The sequence below is a fragment of the Trachypithecus francoisi genome, unplaced genomic scaffold (genome assembly GCF_009764315.1).
Source record: "Trachypithecus francoisi isolate TF-2019V2 unplaced genomic scaffold, Tfra_2.0 Lachesis_group5, whole genome shotgun sequence".
In the NCBI taxonomy this organism is placed as follows: domain Eukaryota; kingdom Metazoa; phylum Chordata; class Mammalia; order Primates; family Cercopithecidae; genus Trachypithecus; species Trachypithecus francoisi.
This window is the reverse complement of record NW_022681470.1, coordinates 73,391,616-73,411,196: the sequence shown is the minus strand read 5'-3', so window position 1 is coordinate 73,411,196 and position 19,581 is coordinate 73,391,616. Positions and strand designations below refer to the sequence as shown.

Below are 19,581 nucleotides of genomic sequence, written 5' to 3'. Positions count from 1 at the left end.
AATAGATTTTCATGACATCGAATTTCTTTCGTTAACAGTTTTACTCCATATTCCCGTGGCAATGTCACATTTAGCATCCTGACACCTGGACCAAATTATCGTCCTGGATACAATGACTTCTATAATACCCCATCTCTTCAAGAGTTCGTAAAAGCCACGCAAATAAGGTTTCATTTTCATGGGCAGTACTATACAACTGAGACTGCTGTCAACTTCAGACACAGATATTATGCAGTGGACGAAATCACCATTAGTGGGAGGTATTATTATGAATTTTGTTTTCAACAAGGTTTTTTGTCATACTTATTGTCTTAACAGCACATTAAGATTTCAGAGCAAGCCAGATTTCAAGCTTTACATTTTGAAATGATTTCATACTCTACGATTTTAGAAGAAGATCTGTATGTGAGTCTTTTTCTCTATATAACAGTTTTGTGTGTGTGTGTGGTGTGTGTGTGTGAATTGATTTTCAAAAGCTGTTGCTTTTAGAAGCTATGACACTCCGAATCTGACTTAGAAATGATTTATCCAATATTTTACTTGATTTGTTCTGGAATATAATTTTCAAATATTCTCGAAAGCAAAGAGATGGAGCTGGATTTGGGGTTTTAACTATATTACCAGAGAGTTTTTAAGTACAGATCTTGGTCTACCTGAATTCATAGTGCACAGTTCCACGGGGAATACTTGTTTTTCTTTAGTGGAAAGAGCTGATGTGCCCTAAGTAGTTTATAAATGTCTGATCATAATTGAGAACATGACTCATGATATTTAAAAAGAAATGATAGCTTTAAACCTAGGCAGCATACTGTCTAATATAGAAATGTACATATAGACTATATTTAGAATGGATTGTTCTAGAGGAATGATAGGCCTTGTGAATAAAATATGTCTTTAAAAGCAGACCAAAATACCAGTATAGAAGCATTGTTTGTTTGCTAAGATATAGCATAATGAAAAAGCAATACTATTAAATATTCATCATCTAACTTCTGAAAAAAAGAACAAAAAATTTGAAATATGTTAACTGCATTCTGCAGTTTGTCGACTTTATATTCCTTTGTTTTATTTTTTTTTTTTTGACAGGGTTTTGCTCTGTCACCCAGGCTGGCATGCAATGGCATATTCATGGCTCACTGCAACCTCAACTTCTGGGCCTCAAGTGATCCTCTCATCTTAGCCTTCCAAGTAACTGGGACTACAGGCATGTGCCACAATGCCCAATTGATTTTTTTTTTCACTTTTTGTAGAGACGTGGTTTTGCCATGTTGCTCAGGCTGGCCTCAAACTCCCGACCTCAAGTGATCTACCCGCCTCAGTCTCCCAACGTGCTAAGACTACAGGCGTGAGCCACCATGCCCAGCCTGAACTTTATATTCTTAACTGTATTTTAAATAGTTTAGTAAATGCCTTCCCTTGGTACATGGTTGGTATAGATACAAAAAATTCCATTCCCCTTTAAAGGTTGGCTTGAACGTTATCTTTACAATACAGTGGTTTGGATATTGGTGACAGTTCTTCTGATATTTCCAGATAAATTAAAAACCTGTATAGATATCCACACGATTAAGGAGAAACTGATTTTGTATCAATTAAATATGCAAAAATCTTCCCCATTGAATTCACACAATGTGTATAGGCCTAGTATCTTAAATACATTCACAGTTGAGTTGGTGTTCCTTAGGAGTGTGTGATGCTCATGTTTGCAGATGTCAGTGCCATGGTCATGCCGATAACTGCGACACAACAAGCCAGCCATATAGATGTCTCTGCTCCCAGGAGAGCTTCACTGAAGGACTTCATGTGAGTTCTATTTTATGCATGGAAATCTTAAAAAAAAATAGTAGAGATGGCGACTATAAATTCTATGAAGTTAATTTTGGCCTAACAAATGAAAATAAATTTAAAAACTGATATGAACTCAAGATGTCAATTATTGCAGAGTTTTTGTAAAGACAAATAACAGCCATCAATTAAGTTGAAATTGTATTTTTTAAAAATAATTTCAACCAGAGAAATTACAACTGAAACCAAATGCTAAGGTTTCTTCTTTATCTTTTGTTTTTCTTTCTTTGTTTCATCAGCGTTATCATATTTTATAAAACAATTTTTAATGTATCTGGATAGCATGGCACTAAACAAAAAAATAGTTTGATTCTTACTAAAGGGTATTTATACAAACGTATCAATAAACAAGAAAAGCATCTTTAGATGCAGAACAATTTTTATGTATTTATGTGAATCAAGATTCATTTATTGCTAATACCAGGCATTTTAATTAATTGAAAATAGGTAGTAAAATGATTTATGAGTTATGTTACTGTAGTTTTCTGTGATGGTCAGGGGAATTCCATAGTTGACATGGAATTTTAGCTTCATCTTTAGGGGAAAGAGGTAAGTGCAAATAAAATCAAGAAACATTTGTTGGTAGGAATATCTAGCAACAACATCAGATATAGCTGATATGAAAAAGGGTTCAGCGGCAGTAACAATTATACCAATAATGACAGTAGATAATATAGACTCTTCAGTAAATATGTTTGAGACAACTGGCTGCTAATTTGCAAGAAAATAAAGTTAGAGTTCTACCTGATTGTATGTACAAAAATATATGTGGCTTAAACTTTTAGTGAAAAATAACTATAAATATATTAAAATAAAAATTAGAAGAATACTTACACATCTTAAGTTGAGGGCTTTTATTAGATAAGCAAATGAAATACAAACAGAAACAAACATCTGGAGCTATGAAGGAAATTAATGACACATTCTGTTATATAAATATTTAAAATTCTACACAGTGCAAGGGTTAGCATAAATGTAATGTCATGATAAATGATGGCTTGATAGGAAATATTTATATCATATTAACAGGTAAAGAGTTAAGATTCCTAATACACAAGCATTTACAAAATACTAAGAAGTCTGATAAAAATGAGTATATAAAATACTATAACAGTCTGATAAAAATGAGCAAATAGATGAACAAGCAATTTACAAATAAACAAATTATACTTTTAATAAACATATAAAAGGTTACCCAACCTCAGTTTTAATAAAATTTAACAATTGTTTTTAATATTTCAAATTAGCAGAAAATATAAATATTGGTAACACTTAGTACTTGTGAGAATATAACCTTTAACACATCACTGATATGATTGCCAATTGATGCAATAGTTTTGGGGACAATTTGTCCACCTCTGCTAAAATTAAATTTTCAAATATAGTGAACTACATTATATAATTGTTGTCATTCTAAAAAGCAGTTCTTCAATGACAAGTGTATGGAATGGTGTATTAGTCTGTTTGCATTTCTATACAGGAAGACCTGAGACTGGGTAAATAGTAAAGAAAAGATATTAATTTGGCTCATGGTACTCCTGGCTATACAAGCATGGTGCCAGCATCTGCTTGGTTTCTGGTGAGGCCTCAGAAAGCTTACAATCATGACAGAAGGCAAAGCCAGAAGCCAGGCTCTTTTAAACAGCCATGTCTAAACAGTCATGAACTAACAGAGTGAGATCTCACTGCTGAAGGGAGGGCACTTCATGAAGGATTCACCTGCATGACGCAAACACTTCCCACCAGGCTCACCTCCAACACTGGGGATCACATTTCAACATGAAATTTGGAGGGGACAAACATGCAAACTATATCAAATGCTTATATTTCTGTCATTTTTGTTACATAAATATTGGCTTAAATGTTAGTGCATTTTAGCTTTTCAGATGGTAGCACTGTCTCATACACTCATGTATGACTTGTAAACATCTCTGCCTCTTGGACCTTGCCCTACACTTGTGTTTTAGTTAGTTACTTCACTTCTCTGTGCAGTTATTTTAGGATATTATAGAGCATCTTGCTTTTTAAAAAACCATCTGTAAAGGTTTTGGCAAACTCCATTTCTGTCTTCTGATTCTTACTCTGATCTAATTTACTTTTGACTGTAACATTAGTGAGAATAGTTCAATGGCAAGAATATTATCTATAATGCAGACTTTCTCTGGCACATTTAAAATGTAGTCCCACTCCTCAGTTTCAACTCAGAGTCTTTGATTTAGTTACGGCCTACTTTCTTTCTTTCTATGTGCTCAGACCAAAACTTCCATGGTCTAATTTACATATCCTTTTGAATTAATTTTCTAGATCACTGCTTTATATACATGTAGTCCTCACCATTAGTCAATACTTGTTTTAAAAGAAGAAATATTTTATGGTTTTCTTTTGGATTTCCAATGTCTAGAGTCTTTGCATTTGATTTGATTAATATATTATGAGAAAAAATCTTTTAGAAGAACTGATTTTAATATGCTTCATTGTATGGCTTATCATATTGTCACAGAAATGAAATTAATTGGATTAACTTGATTGATTCACTCTTTACTGGGCCATAATTATGTGTTTAAATTTTTGCGAATTTTATTTGTTCTATTTTAAAGTTAAAGTAACATTTATTATATTTTTCTACTGTCTCCTTTTGGTCCCTTAAGATGGACACTTACTTCCTTATAATCAGTGATTTGTTTCATTAACCTTGTCCTCTCCTCCACAAAGCCACTAATACCCCAATTAAAAAACACTTTGGGATGAATTCAGTAGGGCACCTTGAACTGAATATATCTACTATTTGCAAGCTACAGTTTGGCTAATACCTTCATATGATATGTTCTCTTCTGAACTTCTCTTGCTTTCTGTTGACTGGTCAGTTGGTGTTAGTCTCTCTCATTTGCTTTTGATGTCCTGTCTTGTTTTTTCTTTCTCTCTCTTTAATTGCTCACAGTTAAGTGTTTGATATTTTCTGATTCTTGGATGATTTCATGCTTCCCCTTAAAAATAGAGCCATTAAATGAATGAAGGCTCATGATTGGTTTCAGAAGTCAAGTTGGGATTTTCAGACTTGGTCTCAGGTGGTGACTGTTGGATTATGAACTAGTGAAATAATTAACTATAATTTGGATTGAGAATACATTTTAATGCTTCTTATTTAGACATTAAGTACCTTTTGAAAACAAAAATGAAAAAGTAAACTTTTTGTTATTTTCCTCCTTGACATATTTTGATAATTTATGAATTTAGCCATAAATTTTAAAAAGCAACAAATATAATTTACTTAGCAAAGTTTGGCAAATGCAGCTGCAGGGAAAAAGTCAATAGACTGTTAAGTTGAATGATTTCTCAGTCCTGTGATATTTTCAACAATGTATTGAAAATGAAAAATGATGTTATAGAAGCATTAATAGGCATGACATTCTCCTCTGTTATCATTCAAAGTATTTTAATACATGCAGGGACTTACGTATCTGAGAAAAGTTGTCTTACAGTAATTTGAAAATATACCTATTCTAATGCTTTTCATGTTGTTCTACTTTTTAAAAATAATACGTTTTAATATAAGCCATTCATTTCCTATTGGAATCCATGTTCTTTTTAAAGACCTGGACATAATCCAAAAAGAATGTCTTCAATTCCACAGTATTATGCTATCCATTAATAATATTACTCAATAAACAGGGCTTTTGTGAATTATATTACAGACATTTGGCAAACAGATGAAAATGTAAGCACTGAAAATATGCCAGTTCTTGGCAACTGTCTTTCCTATGAGAAAGTATTTTTAGTAGAAGCGAAAATGAATGAAGTTGAGAAAAAGTGGAATGGTGAATTCAGGGGCAGGTTCACATACTTAGCCATCCTAAGGAATTTTCCATACAAAACATTCTTCATTTGTTTATAAGGCTTCAGTGTCACAAATTGATGGCTCACAGGTAGAAACAGTGTTTAAACAGTTTTAATTTAATTTTCTGCAGGAGTTTTCACTTTAAAATATTATTCTTCAACTTTTTTTTTTTTTTTTTTGAGAGGTAGTCTCACTCTGTCACTGAGGCTGGAGTGCAGTGGCATAATACTGGCTCACTGCAACCTTGGCCTCTCAGCTTCAAGTGATTATCCTGTCTCAGCCTCCCAAGTAGCTGGGACTACAGGTGCACACCAGCACACTTGGCTAACTTTTTGTATTTTTTTTTTTTTTTTTTTGTAGAGATGGCTTTCACCTTGTTGGTCAGGCAGGTCTTGAACTGACCTCAAGTGCTCCACCTGCCTTGGCCTCCCAAAGTGCTGGGATTACAGGCATGAGCCACCACTCCTGGCCCTCAACTTTTATTTTAAATTCAGAGGAACATGTGTAGGATGTGCAGGTTTGTTACTTAGGTAAAGGTGTGCCATGGTGGCTTCTTGCATAGATCATCCCCTCACCTAGGTATTAAGTCCAGCAACCATTAGCTATCCATGCTGATGCTCTTCCCTCAACCCCCGACCATCCCTAAGAGGCCCCTATGTGTGTTGTTCCCCACCATGTGTCCATGTGTTCTCATCATTCAGATCCCACTTATAAGTGAGAATACGTAGGGTTTGGTTTTCTGTTCCGGCATTGTTTTGCTGAGGATAATGACTTCCAACTCTGTTCATGTCCCTGCAAGTGATTTATATTCCTGGTAATATACAGTAATGGAATTGCTGGGTCAAATGGTATTTCTGTCTCCAGGTCTTTGAGGAATTGCCACACTGTCTTCCACAATGGTTGAACTAATTTATACTCCCACCAACAGTGTAAAGGTGTTCCTTTTTCTCTGCAACCTTGGAGCTTCTGCACAGAAAAAGAAACTATCGTCAGAGTGAACAGACAACCTATAGAAGGGGAGAAAATTTTTGCAATCTATCCATCTGACAAAGGCATAATATCCAGAGTCTAGAAGGAACTTAAACAAATTTACAAGAAAAAAAAAAAAAACATTAAAAATTGGGAAGGAACCCTGAGTCAGCGAGTTGTTGCCAGGGGAGGACATGAATGTCTTCTTTTGAGAACTGTCTGTTCATGTTCTTTGCCCAATTTTTAATGGGGTTGTTTGTTTGAGAACAGTTCTCAAAAGAAGACCTACGTGCGGCCAACAAACATATGAAAAAAAGCTTAACATCACTGATCATTAGAGAAATGCATATGAAAACCACAATGAGATACCATCTCATGTCAATCAGAATGGCGATTATTAAAAGTCAAAAAATGACACTTACAAATTTTTAATTCCTCACTTCTCTTAATCAGAACATAGTCTAACACTGTATCCATTTCCTCCCCTGTCAACAACTCGCTGACTCAGGATGGCATTTACCCCACTTACAACAATATCACTCTTCCGTTTGCTACAACATTCACTACTATATCTGGGCGACCTCACTTTGGTGAACTACCTGGCCTTCAAAGACTTTGAACTTCTGAACCTCGTAAAGCAAAACTGATTGATAGATTGAGACACTGGAAGCTAGAATACATCATTAATTATTTTTAGTATAGCACGACCAGCTGTTCATTGCTATATTCATTGTTAACTCCTATTTCTTTTACCCATTTATAAAAATAAAAACTCACAACTCAAGAAAATCTATTTGCAAAGACACTGTTGACTCTGAGATGAAATTAAAGCCATGCTTACTTTTTTTTTAAATTACATTTTTGACGTCTAAAAACATTTACCTTGGGGAGCGTCACTGATTCTCCTCTATACTCTTTGACTAGGAACGCCGATACATTTTGGTATTGTATTGGCAATTTTAAGGGCTTGACTTTAATGTATCTTACATACCATAAATAATAATGGCATATTTAACTCATTGAGAATACTTTTAGAATATTTGTCACATTTCTTCCCAAGAATGAAAAAAAGCAGTAAATGCTTAATTTACTAGACCCACTTTAGAACTGATTTAGGGTGAAATAAATCCAAAGTCTAGATGCTATTCATTAACTTTCATACAGAGTTAAACATTTCAAAGTAGAATTTAGAAATACATGGTATTGAACTTGCATGAATCACTATATATCTCACAAGTTACAAACACATATGTTATTTATAAATGTTTAATTTTATTTGAATAAAAAATAGTCACTGTTACTTCATTTTTAAGTCAACTTTTAATTTTGAGATAATTGTAGATTTATATACAGTTGTAAGAAACAATATAAAGACATTTTTTGTACTCTACCAATTTGACCCATGGTAACATCTGTCAAAACTAGTGTTTATTTCTTTTTAAATCAAAAGTGTGATTTGTGTACAATGAAATATACCTACTTAAAAATATATATTTTGGTGAGTTTTGGCATATGTGTACCCTGTATAGTCACCATCTCTGTCAAGATATGGAATGTTTCTCTCTCCCAAACATTCTCTTATGCTTCTTTAGTCAGTGCTGTTCCTGAACCCCCAATCCCAGGAAACTGCCAATCTTCTTTCTATCAATACAGATTAGCCAAAATTTCATAGCATAGAATTATTTGGTGTGTAATATTTTGGTACATAGATTTTTAAATCCCACCTCACTCCCACTTTTAGATCATTCCCTAATTATCTGTGCTGTTAGCTTTACCACAACATAGTATCTCTGGTCCACTTAATCAGAAATCCATTATAAGTATCAAAGCATATATATTAAGCTCATAGGTACAGAATACAAGCTAGGAATTGGAAGCCTGGGTTTATCTGCAAACTAACATATTTGCAAAGCTATAACATATTTATTACTTCTTTTTCTTATCTAGTACTTTCTTTACTTGAACTAAGAGTTCAAGTGTTGAATAGAATCTAGTTTTAAGAAAAGTGTTGTCAGTGGAAACTTGAATCCTTATGAGTTGTCTTTTTCCTTTAATAGCTGCATTTACCTTTCGGGGCTCTGGCCAAGAGTGACGCAATGGTCAGAGTCTCAGCCAGGCACTGGCACTTCATTGGCTACTTAGCTATTCTTTCATCATTTTGTGACATCACTACCTGCAAGGGTAGCCAAGCCTTCACAGAGCAATTTATTAGTAACCATGAACACTTCTTATTCTTTGGCTCTAACTTGTGACCCTTTTAAAACATTAATCATAGACCTTATGAATTAACTACAATCAAACTATCAGTATAAATTTTTGTTAGCTTTATAAATAGCACAGCCAGCTTGAAACATTTTATATAATAAGCCTTCCTACCACTCAATAATTTGAATGGTGCCAACATCACATTCTAGAATGCTTATTATATAAATGAATATTTCTGTTATTTTTGAAAGTATGTTCCTTTAGAGCACCAAAGTCCAAAAGTATGAATCATCATGACTAATTTGTGTCATATTTATATTATATATCAGGCTTTACCACTGCTTATATTTTCTCTGTTTGTTCACAGATTTTACCCTAAATATATTTCATTTATATTTTAATTTTTGTAATGCTAGTGAACTAATTCATTTTTATATAACTAGCATTCAGACAGTTCATATTATAAGACCAACATCTGATGTACGTTCAGTAAGTCAAGGTAAAGAATTTTCTTTCCTCTCTGACATGATGATACTATTAATCTTTGAAAAACACTTGTACTAGTTCTTTCCCTGAGATAGGTATGTGCATAAATGCTTTTAAAATATAAGTTGAAAGCATGAAGAAGAGGTTATGAGCATGGAGATAAATTAAGACAGCTTTACAGAAGAAACAAATAGAGATAATGAAAATATAAACATAGTAAAAGATGATATTTGAAGGGATAAGAGTAAAGAATTATCTAAAGTTGAGGAATGACATGATTTTTCTGAATCCTGAGTAGGCTAAGTAAAGTAAATACATACATAGATATAATATAATAAATCCAATCATCACCAAAGAGCAAGCAGCCAGAAAGCCAAAGACAGAGCAGGATCCTAAAAGCAGCCAGAGAGAAAAATACAAAGTGTAAGAAATTAATTTGTAAGACACTACTGATATGTTTCTCAACAGCCACAATGAAAACCAGAGACAGCAGAGTAGTGCCTATGCAAAGAGAAAGCAAACAAGATATATGGAATTGTATTTGTAGTAGTACTATCAGTTAGAATCAAGAAAGAAAGAATACATTTTTAGTTTACAAATATATATCAATATTATCACCAGTAGACTCTCAATAAAAGAATTTTTAGAGAACACTTTTCATAAGGAGATACAATGCTTCTAGAAAATAGGCCTGGTGTGAAGGAAGGAATTGTGAGTAAGTAAACCAGCAAATATGTGGATAAATATAGAGGAAATTTTACTGCATTAAATAAAAATAATATTGTATGTAAGAAGAAGTATAAAAAGTAGCAGGATACCATTAAGGGGTCATTAAAAATAGCATTTAAGAGGAAGGGATAAACTCCAACTTCAGCTCCCTCCAGCCATTCTGTTGTACCTTGGGGTAAGAACAGCAGTTACTGAGAAATACTTGTAAAATTCACAGCCAATGAGCACAAGGATCATTAAAAACTGAAAACTAATCCCAGAATCATAGAATAGCGGTCCCCAACCCCTGGACCACTGGCCAGTAGTGGTCTGTGGGCTATTAGAAACTGGAGTGCACAGCAGGACATGAGCAGCTGGTGAGCTATCATTACTGCCTGAGCTCCGCCTCCTGTCAGATCGGCAGTGACATGAAATTCTCATAGGAGCATGAACCCCATTGTGAAGTGCACATGTGAGGGATTTAGGTTGTGCACTCCTTATGAGAATTCCTGATGCTTTCAGGTGGAATAACTCCATCTAAAACCATTCTCCATGTCCTGCTTTCACACCTAGTTTGTGGAAAAATTGTCTTCACAAAACCTATCCCTGGTGCCAAAAATATTGGGGACAACTGCCATAGAAAGCTTTCCCTCCCCTCTCATCTTACCACCACACCATGAAAGGCCTGTTCACTAGAGTTCTCTTTACCCAGTTCATCATGTCTGGATTTCAACAAAAAGTTACAAAGCACACTAAAAGACCAAAAACAAACAAACAAACAACCTCACAGTTTGAAGAGGTAGAGCAAGAATGAGAATGAGACTCAGATATGGAAGGGATATGGAAATTATCGGACGAGGATCTTAAAGCAGCTCTGATGAATACAGTAAAGACTCGAATAGAAAAAGTAGACAACATGCAAAAATAGATGGTAATATAAACAGAAAGATAAAAATTCTGACAAAGAAGCAAAAAGGAAAGCTAGTGATCAGAAACACTTTCATAGAAATAAAGAATGCCTTTAATTGAATCATTAATAGTTGGGGACAGCTGAGGAAAGAATCTGAGTTTGAAGATGTGTCAATAGAGACCACCAAAATAGAAAGGTAAAAAGAAAAATGACTGAACAAACACAGCAGAATATCTAAGAACTGTGGGACAACTACCAAAAATGTAAATACATATAATGGGGAAGAAGAAGAAGAGGAAGAGAAAGAAACAGAAGAAATATTTGAAAGAATAATGACTAAGAATTTTTCGTATTCCAAATGCAGAAAAATCAAAGTTACAGGAAAATATTTTAAAAGGAGCCTGGTGGAAAGGGGAACATCTAGCCTATGAAAAAGTAAAGAGAAGAATTACATTCTACTTCTCCTCAGAAAGCATGCAAGCAAGAAAAGTGGTTACTTAGGTGTTGACAGGAAAAAAAAAAAAAAAACACCTAGAATTCTGTATCTTGCAAAATTATCCTTTAAAAGTAAAGGATAAATACTTTCTCAGACAAGCAAAAGACCAGTAGACTTTTCTTGCCTTGCAAGAATGTTAAAGGAAGTTCTTCAGAGAGAGAGAAAAAAGGATACAGGTCAGAAAACTCAGATTGATGTAAAGAAAGGAAGAATATTAGAGAAAGAAAAAATAAAATAACTTTTCTTTTTCTTTTTTTTTTTTTTTTTTTGAGACGGAGTCTTGCTCTTTCGCCCGGGCTGGAGTGCAGTGGCCGGATCTCAGCTCACTGCAAGCTCCGCCTCCCGGGTTTTACGCCATTCTCCTGCCTCAGCCTCCCCAGTAGCTGGGACTACAGGCGCCCGCCACCATGCCCGGCTAATTTTTTTGTATTTTTTAGTAGAGACGGGGTTTCACCGTGTTAGCCAGGACGGTCTCGATCTCCTGACCTCGTGATCTGCCCGTCTCGGCCTCCCAAAGTGCTGGGATTACAGGCTTGAGCCACCGCGCCCGGCCTATTTTTCTTATCTTTAATTGATCTAGTAGATACCAGTTTGTTCAAAATTATAATAAGAACAATGTATTTGATTATTATAGCATGTGTGTAAGTGAAATGAATGATAGCAACAATACAAGACACCAGAGGGAGCAACTAGGAACACTTTATTATTATTAGGTACTCATGCCACCCTTTAAGTGGTATCGTGTTATTTAAAAGTCAACTTGGAACTCTCGCATGACATTATTTTGTCTTGATAGTTCAAGCTCTGTCTGCGGTTCTCCCGTCCTCCATGCCAGGTAGGTGTCAGAGACTGCCCTGGATGTTAACTCTTCCGCCCCATGACTCCCAGTTCCAAAATGGCGGCACAGAAACAAGCTGCCACCTCACAACCCCACCGCGCCCACCTACGCAAAAAAAAAAAAAGAAATTAATGAATATACAGTGCTGAGATTATCACCAGAAATTGTCACAATAGTCCGGAACTGAAATAGGAAGATATAACTGTTCCCAGGGTCATAAGGAAGTGAGAAACACCAAGTGGATGATAAGAGAACCTGACTTTCACATTTGTGGCACTCCTTACCCCATTCTCCCTGACACCAAGTATGCAGAAGATTTTCCTCCAACTCACTTTTTTTCTACACCGGAAAAACTGAGATTGAGGTAAACAACCAGCTTCCCCAACCATCCTGGGTTACCGGAAAGAGACCTGTCCTATCCATGCCTCAACCCACTGGAAGCATCAGGAGTGCCTAAAGGGAGATATTGCTGAAGATGGGCAGAGACAAAGCGGGATGTAGGTCTATCATCCTCAGCCCTGGAAAGTCTGCTTTGTATCTTGGCCAATGGAGACACAAGGTCAGAGTGGCTGCTTGGCAGCACTACGATGCAGGAGGATTGTTTCACAGTTCTCCTCAGCCCAAACCCTTAGGCAGCCTTCCCATACTGTCAGGATATTCCCTTTGGGACCTCTCTTATTAAGAAGGGCACAACTGGATTGTTTACTGAAGCCAAGGCGAACCTGGGCTTAAAGCGCCCCCTATAGCTCCCTAGAGGAAGCAATTTAGCAGCAAAGACGTAGATTTATGTCCACAAGAAAAACAGCAATAGGAAACTATGATGTCTTCAAACAGACAAAGCAGGGAACCAGGGACTGGCCCTACAAAGAGAGTAATATGTGAGCTCTCTGATCAAGAATTTTAAAATGCAGTTTTAAGAAAACTCGGTGAGGCCGGGCGCGGTGGCTCAAGCCTGTAATCCCAGCACTTTGGGAGGCCGAGACGGGCGGATCACGAGGTCAGGAGATCGAGACCATCCTGGCTAACACGGTGAAACCCCGTCTCTACTAAAAATACAAAAACTAGCCGGGCGAGGTGGCGGGCGCCTGTAGTCCCAGCTACTCGGGAGGCTGAGGCAGGAGAATGGCGTAAACCCAGGAGGCGGAGCTTGCAGTGAGCTGAGATCCGGCCACTGCACTCCAGTCCGGGCGACAGAGCGAAAAAAAAAAAAAAGAAAACTCGGTGATCTCCAGAGTACAACACAGAAAAATGATTCAGAAATTTATTAGAGAAATTTAACAAAGAGATTGAATTTTTAAAAAATCAACCAGAAACCTTGGAACTGAGATATAAATTTGCTGAACTGAAAAATTCACTAGTAGCTCTCACAAGCAGAATGGATTGCACAGAGGAAAGAATCAATGAGCTTGAAGACAGAATATTTGAAAATATACGGTCAGAGGAGAAAAAAGGACACAAAGAAATGAAGATAGCCTATAAGATATAGAAAATTATTAATACCTCAAATGGCCAAATATAAGAATTAGTGGTATTCAAGAGGGAGTTGAACAAGAGGAAGGATTAGAAATCTTATTCAACAAAATAATGACAGAAAATTCCAAAATTTAAAAGTCTACTTGGATTAGTTGTAAATGTATATTACAAACTTTATAGGGCAGCCCCCCAAAAAGTGTAAAAAGGTATAGTTGTTATATTTAATACTTAGAAAAGAAAGAAAATGGAACCATGTAAAAATGTTCAATTAAAACCACAAAAGGTAAAAAGTATATAGAAAACAAAAACAATGAATAAAAAGTAGTAGATATTAATCCAACTATGCCAGTAACTGAGTGTCAATGGTCTAAATACACCAATTAAAAGAGAGAGATTGTTAGAATGAATTCAAGAATAAAACCAACTCATTTTATAATGCCAACATTACCCTATACCAACACTAGACAAAGAAATTACAAGAAAAGAAAACCACAGACCAATATCTCTCATAAAAATAAATGCAAAAATTCTCAACGAAATATTCAAAATAAAACTGTACTGAGGAATGTGTAAAAATAATTATATACCAGAACCAAGAAGGATTTATCTCAGGTTTGCCAGACTGGTTCGACATTCAAAAATCAGCTAAAGTAATTCCTTTTATCAACAGGCTGAAGGTTAAAAATTACAATATTATATCAATAGATGTAGAAAAAGTATTTGACAAAATCAAACATCCGTTCATGATCAAAACTCTCAGCAAATAAGGAGTAGAGGAGAACGTACTCAACTTAAGAGAAAATATGTATGAAAATCTACAGTGAACATCATACTTAATGATATGAAACCAGAATATTTTCTGCTAAGATCAGGAACAAGGCAAGAATGTTTCCTCTCACCACTCCTTTTCGGCAATGTATTAGGAAGGAATAAAAACAATAATCTCATTTCAAAATAAGGCAATAAAGGAGAGGGAAAGAAAAAGGATGTATAGAAAATAGAAATTCCAAATAAATAAACAATCATAAGAAATCTAAATGTGCTGAATGTATTAGAATTATAAGACTGGCTGAAAGAGAAAACAACATCCACCTATTGTCTGACCAGAGGCTGAATTAGGGCGAGAGAATGTCTTAGTTGCAAACGTTACAAAAGCACCAAAAAAAAAAACACCCTATTAAGCAAGATTTAAAATACTTTTATGTAATATTTCAAAAAGTCAAATGATTTTAAAACCTATAATTAAAAATCAAAATTTTAAGTAAAGACACATTAGTGTTGCTTGTTTAATGGTCCTGCGTTATTTTGTAATGAGAACTGTTGTTTCTAATCAGTTCATAATTCCTGCCTACCAGTTTTATAAGGTTGGCATGTCCCTGTCTCATATAAGGTTTTACAATGGCCTAAAAACAGACTAGGCATGATGGGACATTATCCATAACTATTTTTTAAAAAATTGTAGAGTGTTTATTAACTTTTTCCATTTGGCTCCAAATGTTGGTATATATTGTCTAGTTGTATACACAGGATCATATTTTTCCTTTGCCCTCATGCCGCAATGCAGTACAGCATGGTACTTGTGCTGAGGCTGTGAGAGATGTACCTAAAAAACAAGTACACTTTAAGTTTGAAAATTTAAGAAAGCTGGCATGAGCTACGAAAATATTAGGCAAAATAGACTTTACTGTTTCATTAAGAAAAAAGAGGCCTATTATATAATTATAAAATGTAAAATTTTAAGCTTACATGCATCTTATCTTAGTTTCAAAAGTATAAAGCAAAAATGTATAGAACAGAAAGAGAAATTGTCAAGTTCTACCATCAGCATAGAAGAATTTAATACATCTCTTATTTAAAATGTCTTTTTATAAAAAGAAATAAAAGCTACATACTAGCAGTTGACATTAGCAAGATAACACATATGTAACTGACAAAGGTAACATTTAAATTAAGCAAACTATTTGAAAAACAGACAAAAGAGGTGAATGAACAAATAATTCACAGAAGAAGCCAGAAGTGGCAACTGAAATGGTCAATATACATATAAATACATGTGTAACTTTACTGGTTATCAGTAAACTAAAAAAAGAAAAAGGAATGTGATAATATTTTATACCCATCAAGTTGGCAAAGATCGCAAAATCTGGAAATTTCAGAAACTAGCAAGTGGGGACTCATACACCACTTATGGGAAGGTGCTGCTGCACTATGGAAAACAATTTGCAAATATCTACAAGGAACATTTTACAGTAGTGGATGTGAAGGAATATAGCTATCACATCAACATGACCAGACTTCTCAAACAATCATGACTACAAAAAGCTTGTTTTAGAATAATACATACACCGTATGCCATTTATATAAATTTTAAAATCATACAAATAGGAGGAAGAAACTGATAAAAGGATAGGAGGCAGGTCTAACTTGCAGCTCCCACTCAGACAAACAGAGCAGCATATGGAGACACACATCATGAACTTTTGCTCCAAGAACTACTGCAGCAACATACCAGGAAAGCCGAGAGAATCCACATATCCTTTGAAGGAAATAGATTGCTGCTGCTGCATCCAGGAGACAGCTGAAAAACTGTGAGTACCCAAGGTGTGAAAGGGGGATCGTCCACCCCTGAACATGCACCTTTCCTGGGGAACCTGAAGGTCCAGATCACAGGTGATGGATTTGGCCTCACCTGGAGCTGAGACAAACTTAGAGAGTTGAGCAAAATATAGGGGTAAAGGAAGCAAGGGGAGGAGCCCTGTGGACTCTCTCAGCCCCAAGGAAAGCCATTGCTGACTTTGTCTGGTAGGGTCCTTGGGGAAGACTACCAGTGGAATTGGGGAAAGACCACACGGAGAAGGAAACTTCCAGATGAACTTTGTAACAATTTCGACTGAATGCGAACTTTCTTAGCAGAATCTGGGGGAGAGGGTGAACCAGGAGTGCAGACACAGCACAGAAGTTGCAGCAGGCAGGGAGGTGTGAAACCTGAAAGTCCTGCTTGCTTTCCCAGTGGGGAGACCTGGAGCAGGGACAAGACTTCAGCCCTATTCACCCATTGCCTGGAAATAAACTCGGTGCTGTTGTGGAGGGTATTGTGGGAGTGAGACTGGCCTTTTGGGTTGCATGGGAGCTGGGTGAGGCCTTTCACTGCCAGCTTTCCCTGTGACCTGTATGATGTAGTAAAGGAAGTCATAATTCCCTAGAAACATAACTCCATCTCACTGAGAACCACACCCCCAACACCAGAGCAGCTTCAGCAAGCCCTGCCCAAGAAGAGTCTAGGCTCAGACACACCTAACTCTGCCCCTACCTGATGGCCTTTCTTTACCTGCCCTGGTAGCCAAAGACAAAGGACATAATCTCTTGAGAGCTCTATGGCCCTGACCACTTCCTGAGAAACTTATGCAGGAGACTCTAGAGCAAGCTTGTATCCTCCCTATACTACTGCAACTGATGCTGTCTTGAAAGTGTCACCTCCTGTCTGGAGGCCAACCAACACAAAACTAGTGCAATAAACAAAAATATAACAAAGGACCCTCCAGAGTCTACTTCACTCCCCTGCTATCTCCACCAGAGCAGGTGCTGGTATCCAGGGCTGAGAGACCTGAAGCCTGATCACATCACAGGGCTCTTTGCAGACACTCCCCACTACCAGTCTGGAGCCTGGTAGCTCCACTGAACAGCTAGATCCAGAGGAGAAACAACAATCACGGCAGTTCAGCTCTCAGGAAGGCACATCTCTGAGCACCCACATCTAAGTAACACCCTGTGGGAAGAGAGAATCTGAACAACAGCACTTGAGCCCCAGATCTTCCCTCTGACATAGTCTAATCAAATGAGAAGGAACCAGAAAAACAGTTCTAGTAATATGACAAAACAAAGTTCTTTAATACCCCCAAAAGATCACACTAGTTTACCAGCAATGGATCTAAACCAAGAAGAAAACTCTGAATTGCCAGAAAAAGAACTCAGAAGGTTGATTATTAAGTGACTCAAGGAGGCACCAAAGGAATTTCAAAAATGTTACAGGATATGAACAGAAAAATCTCCAGAGAAATAGATAGCATAAATAAGAAGCAATCATAATTTCTGGAAATTAAGGACACACTTAGAGAAATGCAAAATACACTGGAAAGTCTCAGCAATAGAATCCAACCAGTAGAAGAAAGAACACCAGAGCTTGAAGACAAGGCTTTTGAATTAATCCAATCAAACAAAGACAAAGAAAATTTTTTAAAAATGAACAAGGCCTCCAAGAAGCTTGGTATTATGTTAAACAACCAAATCTAAGAATACTTGGTGTTCCCAAGGAAGAAGAGAAATCTAAACATTTAGAAATCTATTTGAGGGAATAATCAAGGAAAACGTTCCCACCCTTGCTAGAGATCTAGACATCCAAACACGAGAAGCTGAAAGAACACCTGGGAAATTTATCACAAAAAGGTCATTGCCTAGGCACATAGTCATCAGGTTATCTAATGTCAAGATGAAGGAAGGAATCTTAAGAGCTGTGAAGCAAAAGCATCAGGTAACCTATGAAGGAAAACCTGTCAGATTAACAGCAGATTTCTCAGCAGAAACCCTGCAAGCTAGAAGGGATTGGTGTCCTATCCTTATCCTCCTTAAACAAAACAGTTATTGGCCAAGAATTTTGTATCCAGTGAAATTAAGCTTCATAAATGAAGGAAAAATACAGTCTTTCCCAGACAAAGAAATACTGAGAGAACTTATCACCACCAAGCTAGCACTACAAGAACTGCTAAAAGCAGCTCTAAATTTTGGAAGAAATCCTTGAAATACACCAGAATACAGCCTCCTTAAAGCATAAATCTCATAGGACCTATTAAAAAAAAACACAATTTAAATAAAAGTATTCAGGCAACAAATACCGTGATGAATAGAATGGTATCTCACATCCTAATACTAGCATTGAATGTAAATGGCCTAAATGTGCTGCTTAAAAGATACAGAATGGCAGAAAGGACAAGAACTCCCCAACCGAGTATCTGCTGTCCTCAAGAGACTCAGCTAACACATAAGGACTCACATAAACTTAAGGTAAAGAGGTGGAAAAAGGTATTTCACGAAAATGGACACCAAAAGCAAACAAGAGTAGCTATTCTTATATCAGACAAAACAAACTTTAAAGCAACAGCACTTAAAAAAGAAAAAGAGGGACATTATGTAATGGTAAAAGGACTAGTCCAACAGGGAAACATCACAATTCTAAATATATATGCACCTAACTCCAGAGCTCCCAGATTTATAAAACAATTACTAATAGATCTAAGAAATGAGATAGACAGCAACACAATAATGGTAGGCGACTTCAGTACTCCACTGACAGCACTAGACATATTATCAAGACTGAAGGTCAACAAAGAAACAGTGGACTTAAACTATACCTTAGAACAAATGGACTTAACAGATATTTACAGAAGATTCTACCCAACAACTGCAGAATATACATTCTATTCATCAGCACATGAAACATCCTCCTAGATACACCATGTGATAGGCCACAAAACAAGTCTCAATACATTTAAGAAAATTGAAATTATATCAAGTACTCTCTCAGGCCATTGTGACATAAAATTGGAAATCAGCTCAAAAAGGAAACCTCAAAACCATGCAAATACATGGAAATTAAATAACCTGCTTTTCAATGATTATTGGGTCAACAATGAAATCCAGATGGAAATTTAAAAAATCCTTTTACTGAATTGTTTGTTATAGTGACATAACCTGTCAAAACCTCCATGATACAGCAAAGGTAGTGCTAAAAGGAAAGTTCATAGCACTAAATGCCGATATCA

The 19,581-nt window shown here is 36.1% G+C and overlaps 1 protein-coding gene across 1 annotated transcript in view; it reads left to right on the top strand.

Annotated features, from left to right (window-relative positions):
- USH2A (usherin) overlaps positions 1–19,581 on the top strand; it is an 809,712-nt gene that overhangs the window by 105,832 nt on the left and 684,299 nt on the right. Inside the window, exons 7-8 of the mRNA XM_033195653.1 lie at positions 39–260; positions 1,710–1,803. Of these exons, the coding sequence (XP_033051544.1) occupies positions 39–260; positions 1,710–1,803 (316 nt within the window). The remainder of the gene's footprint in view (positions 1–38; positions 261–1,709; positions 1,804–19,581) is intronic.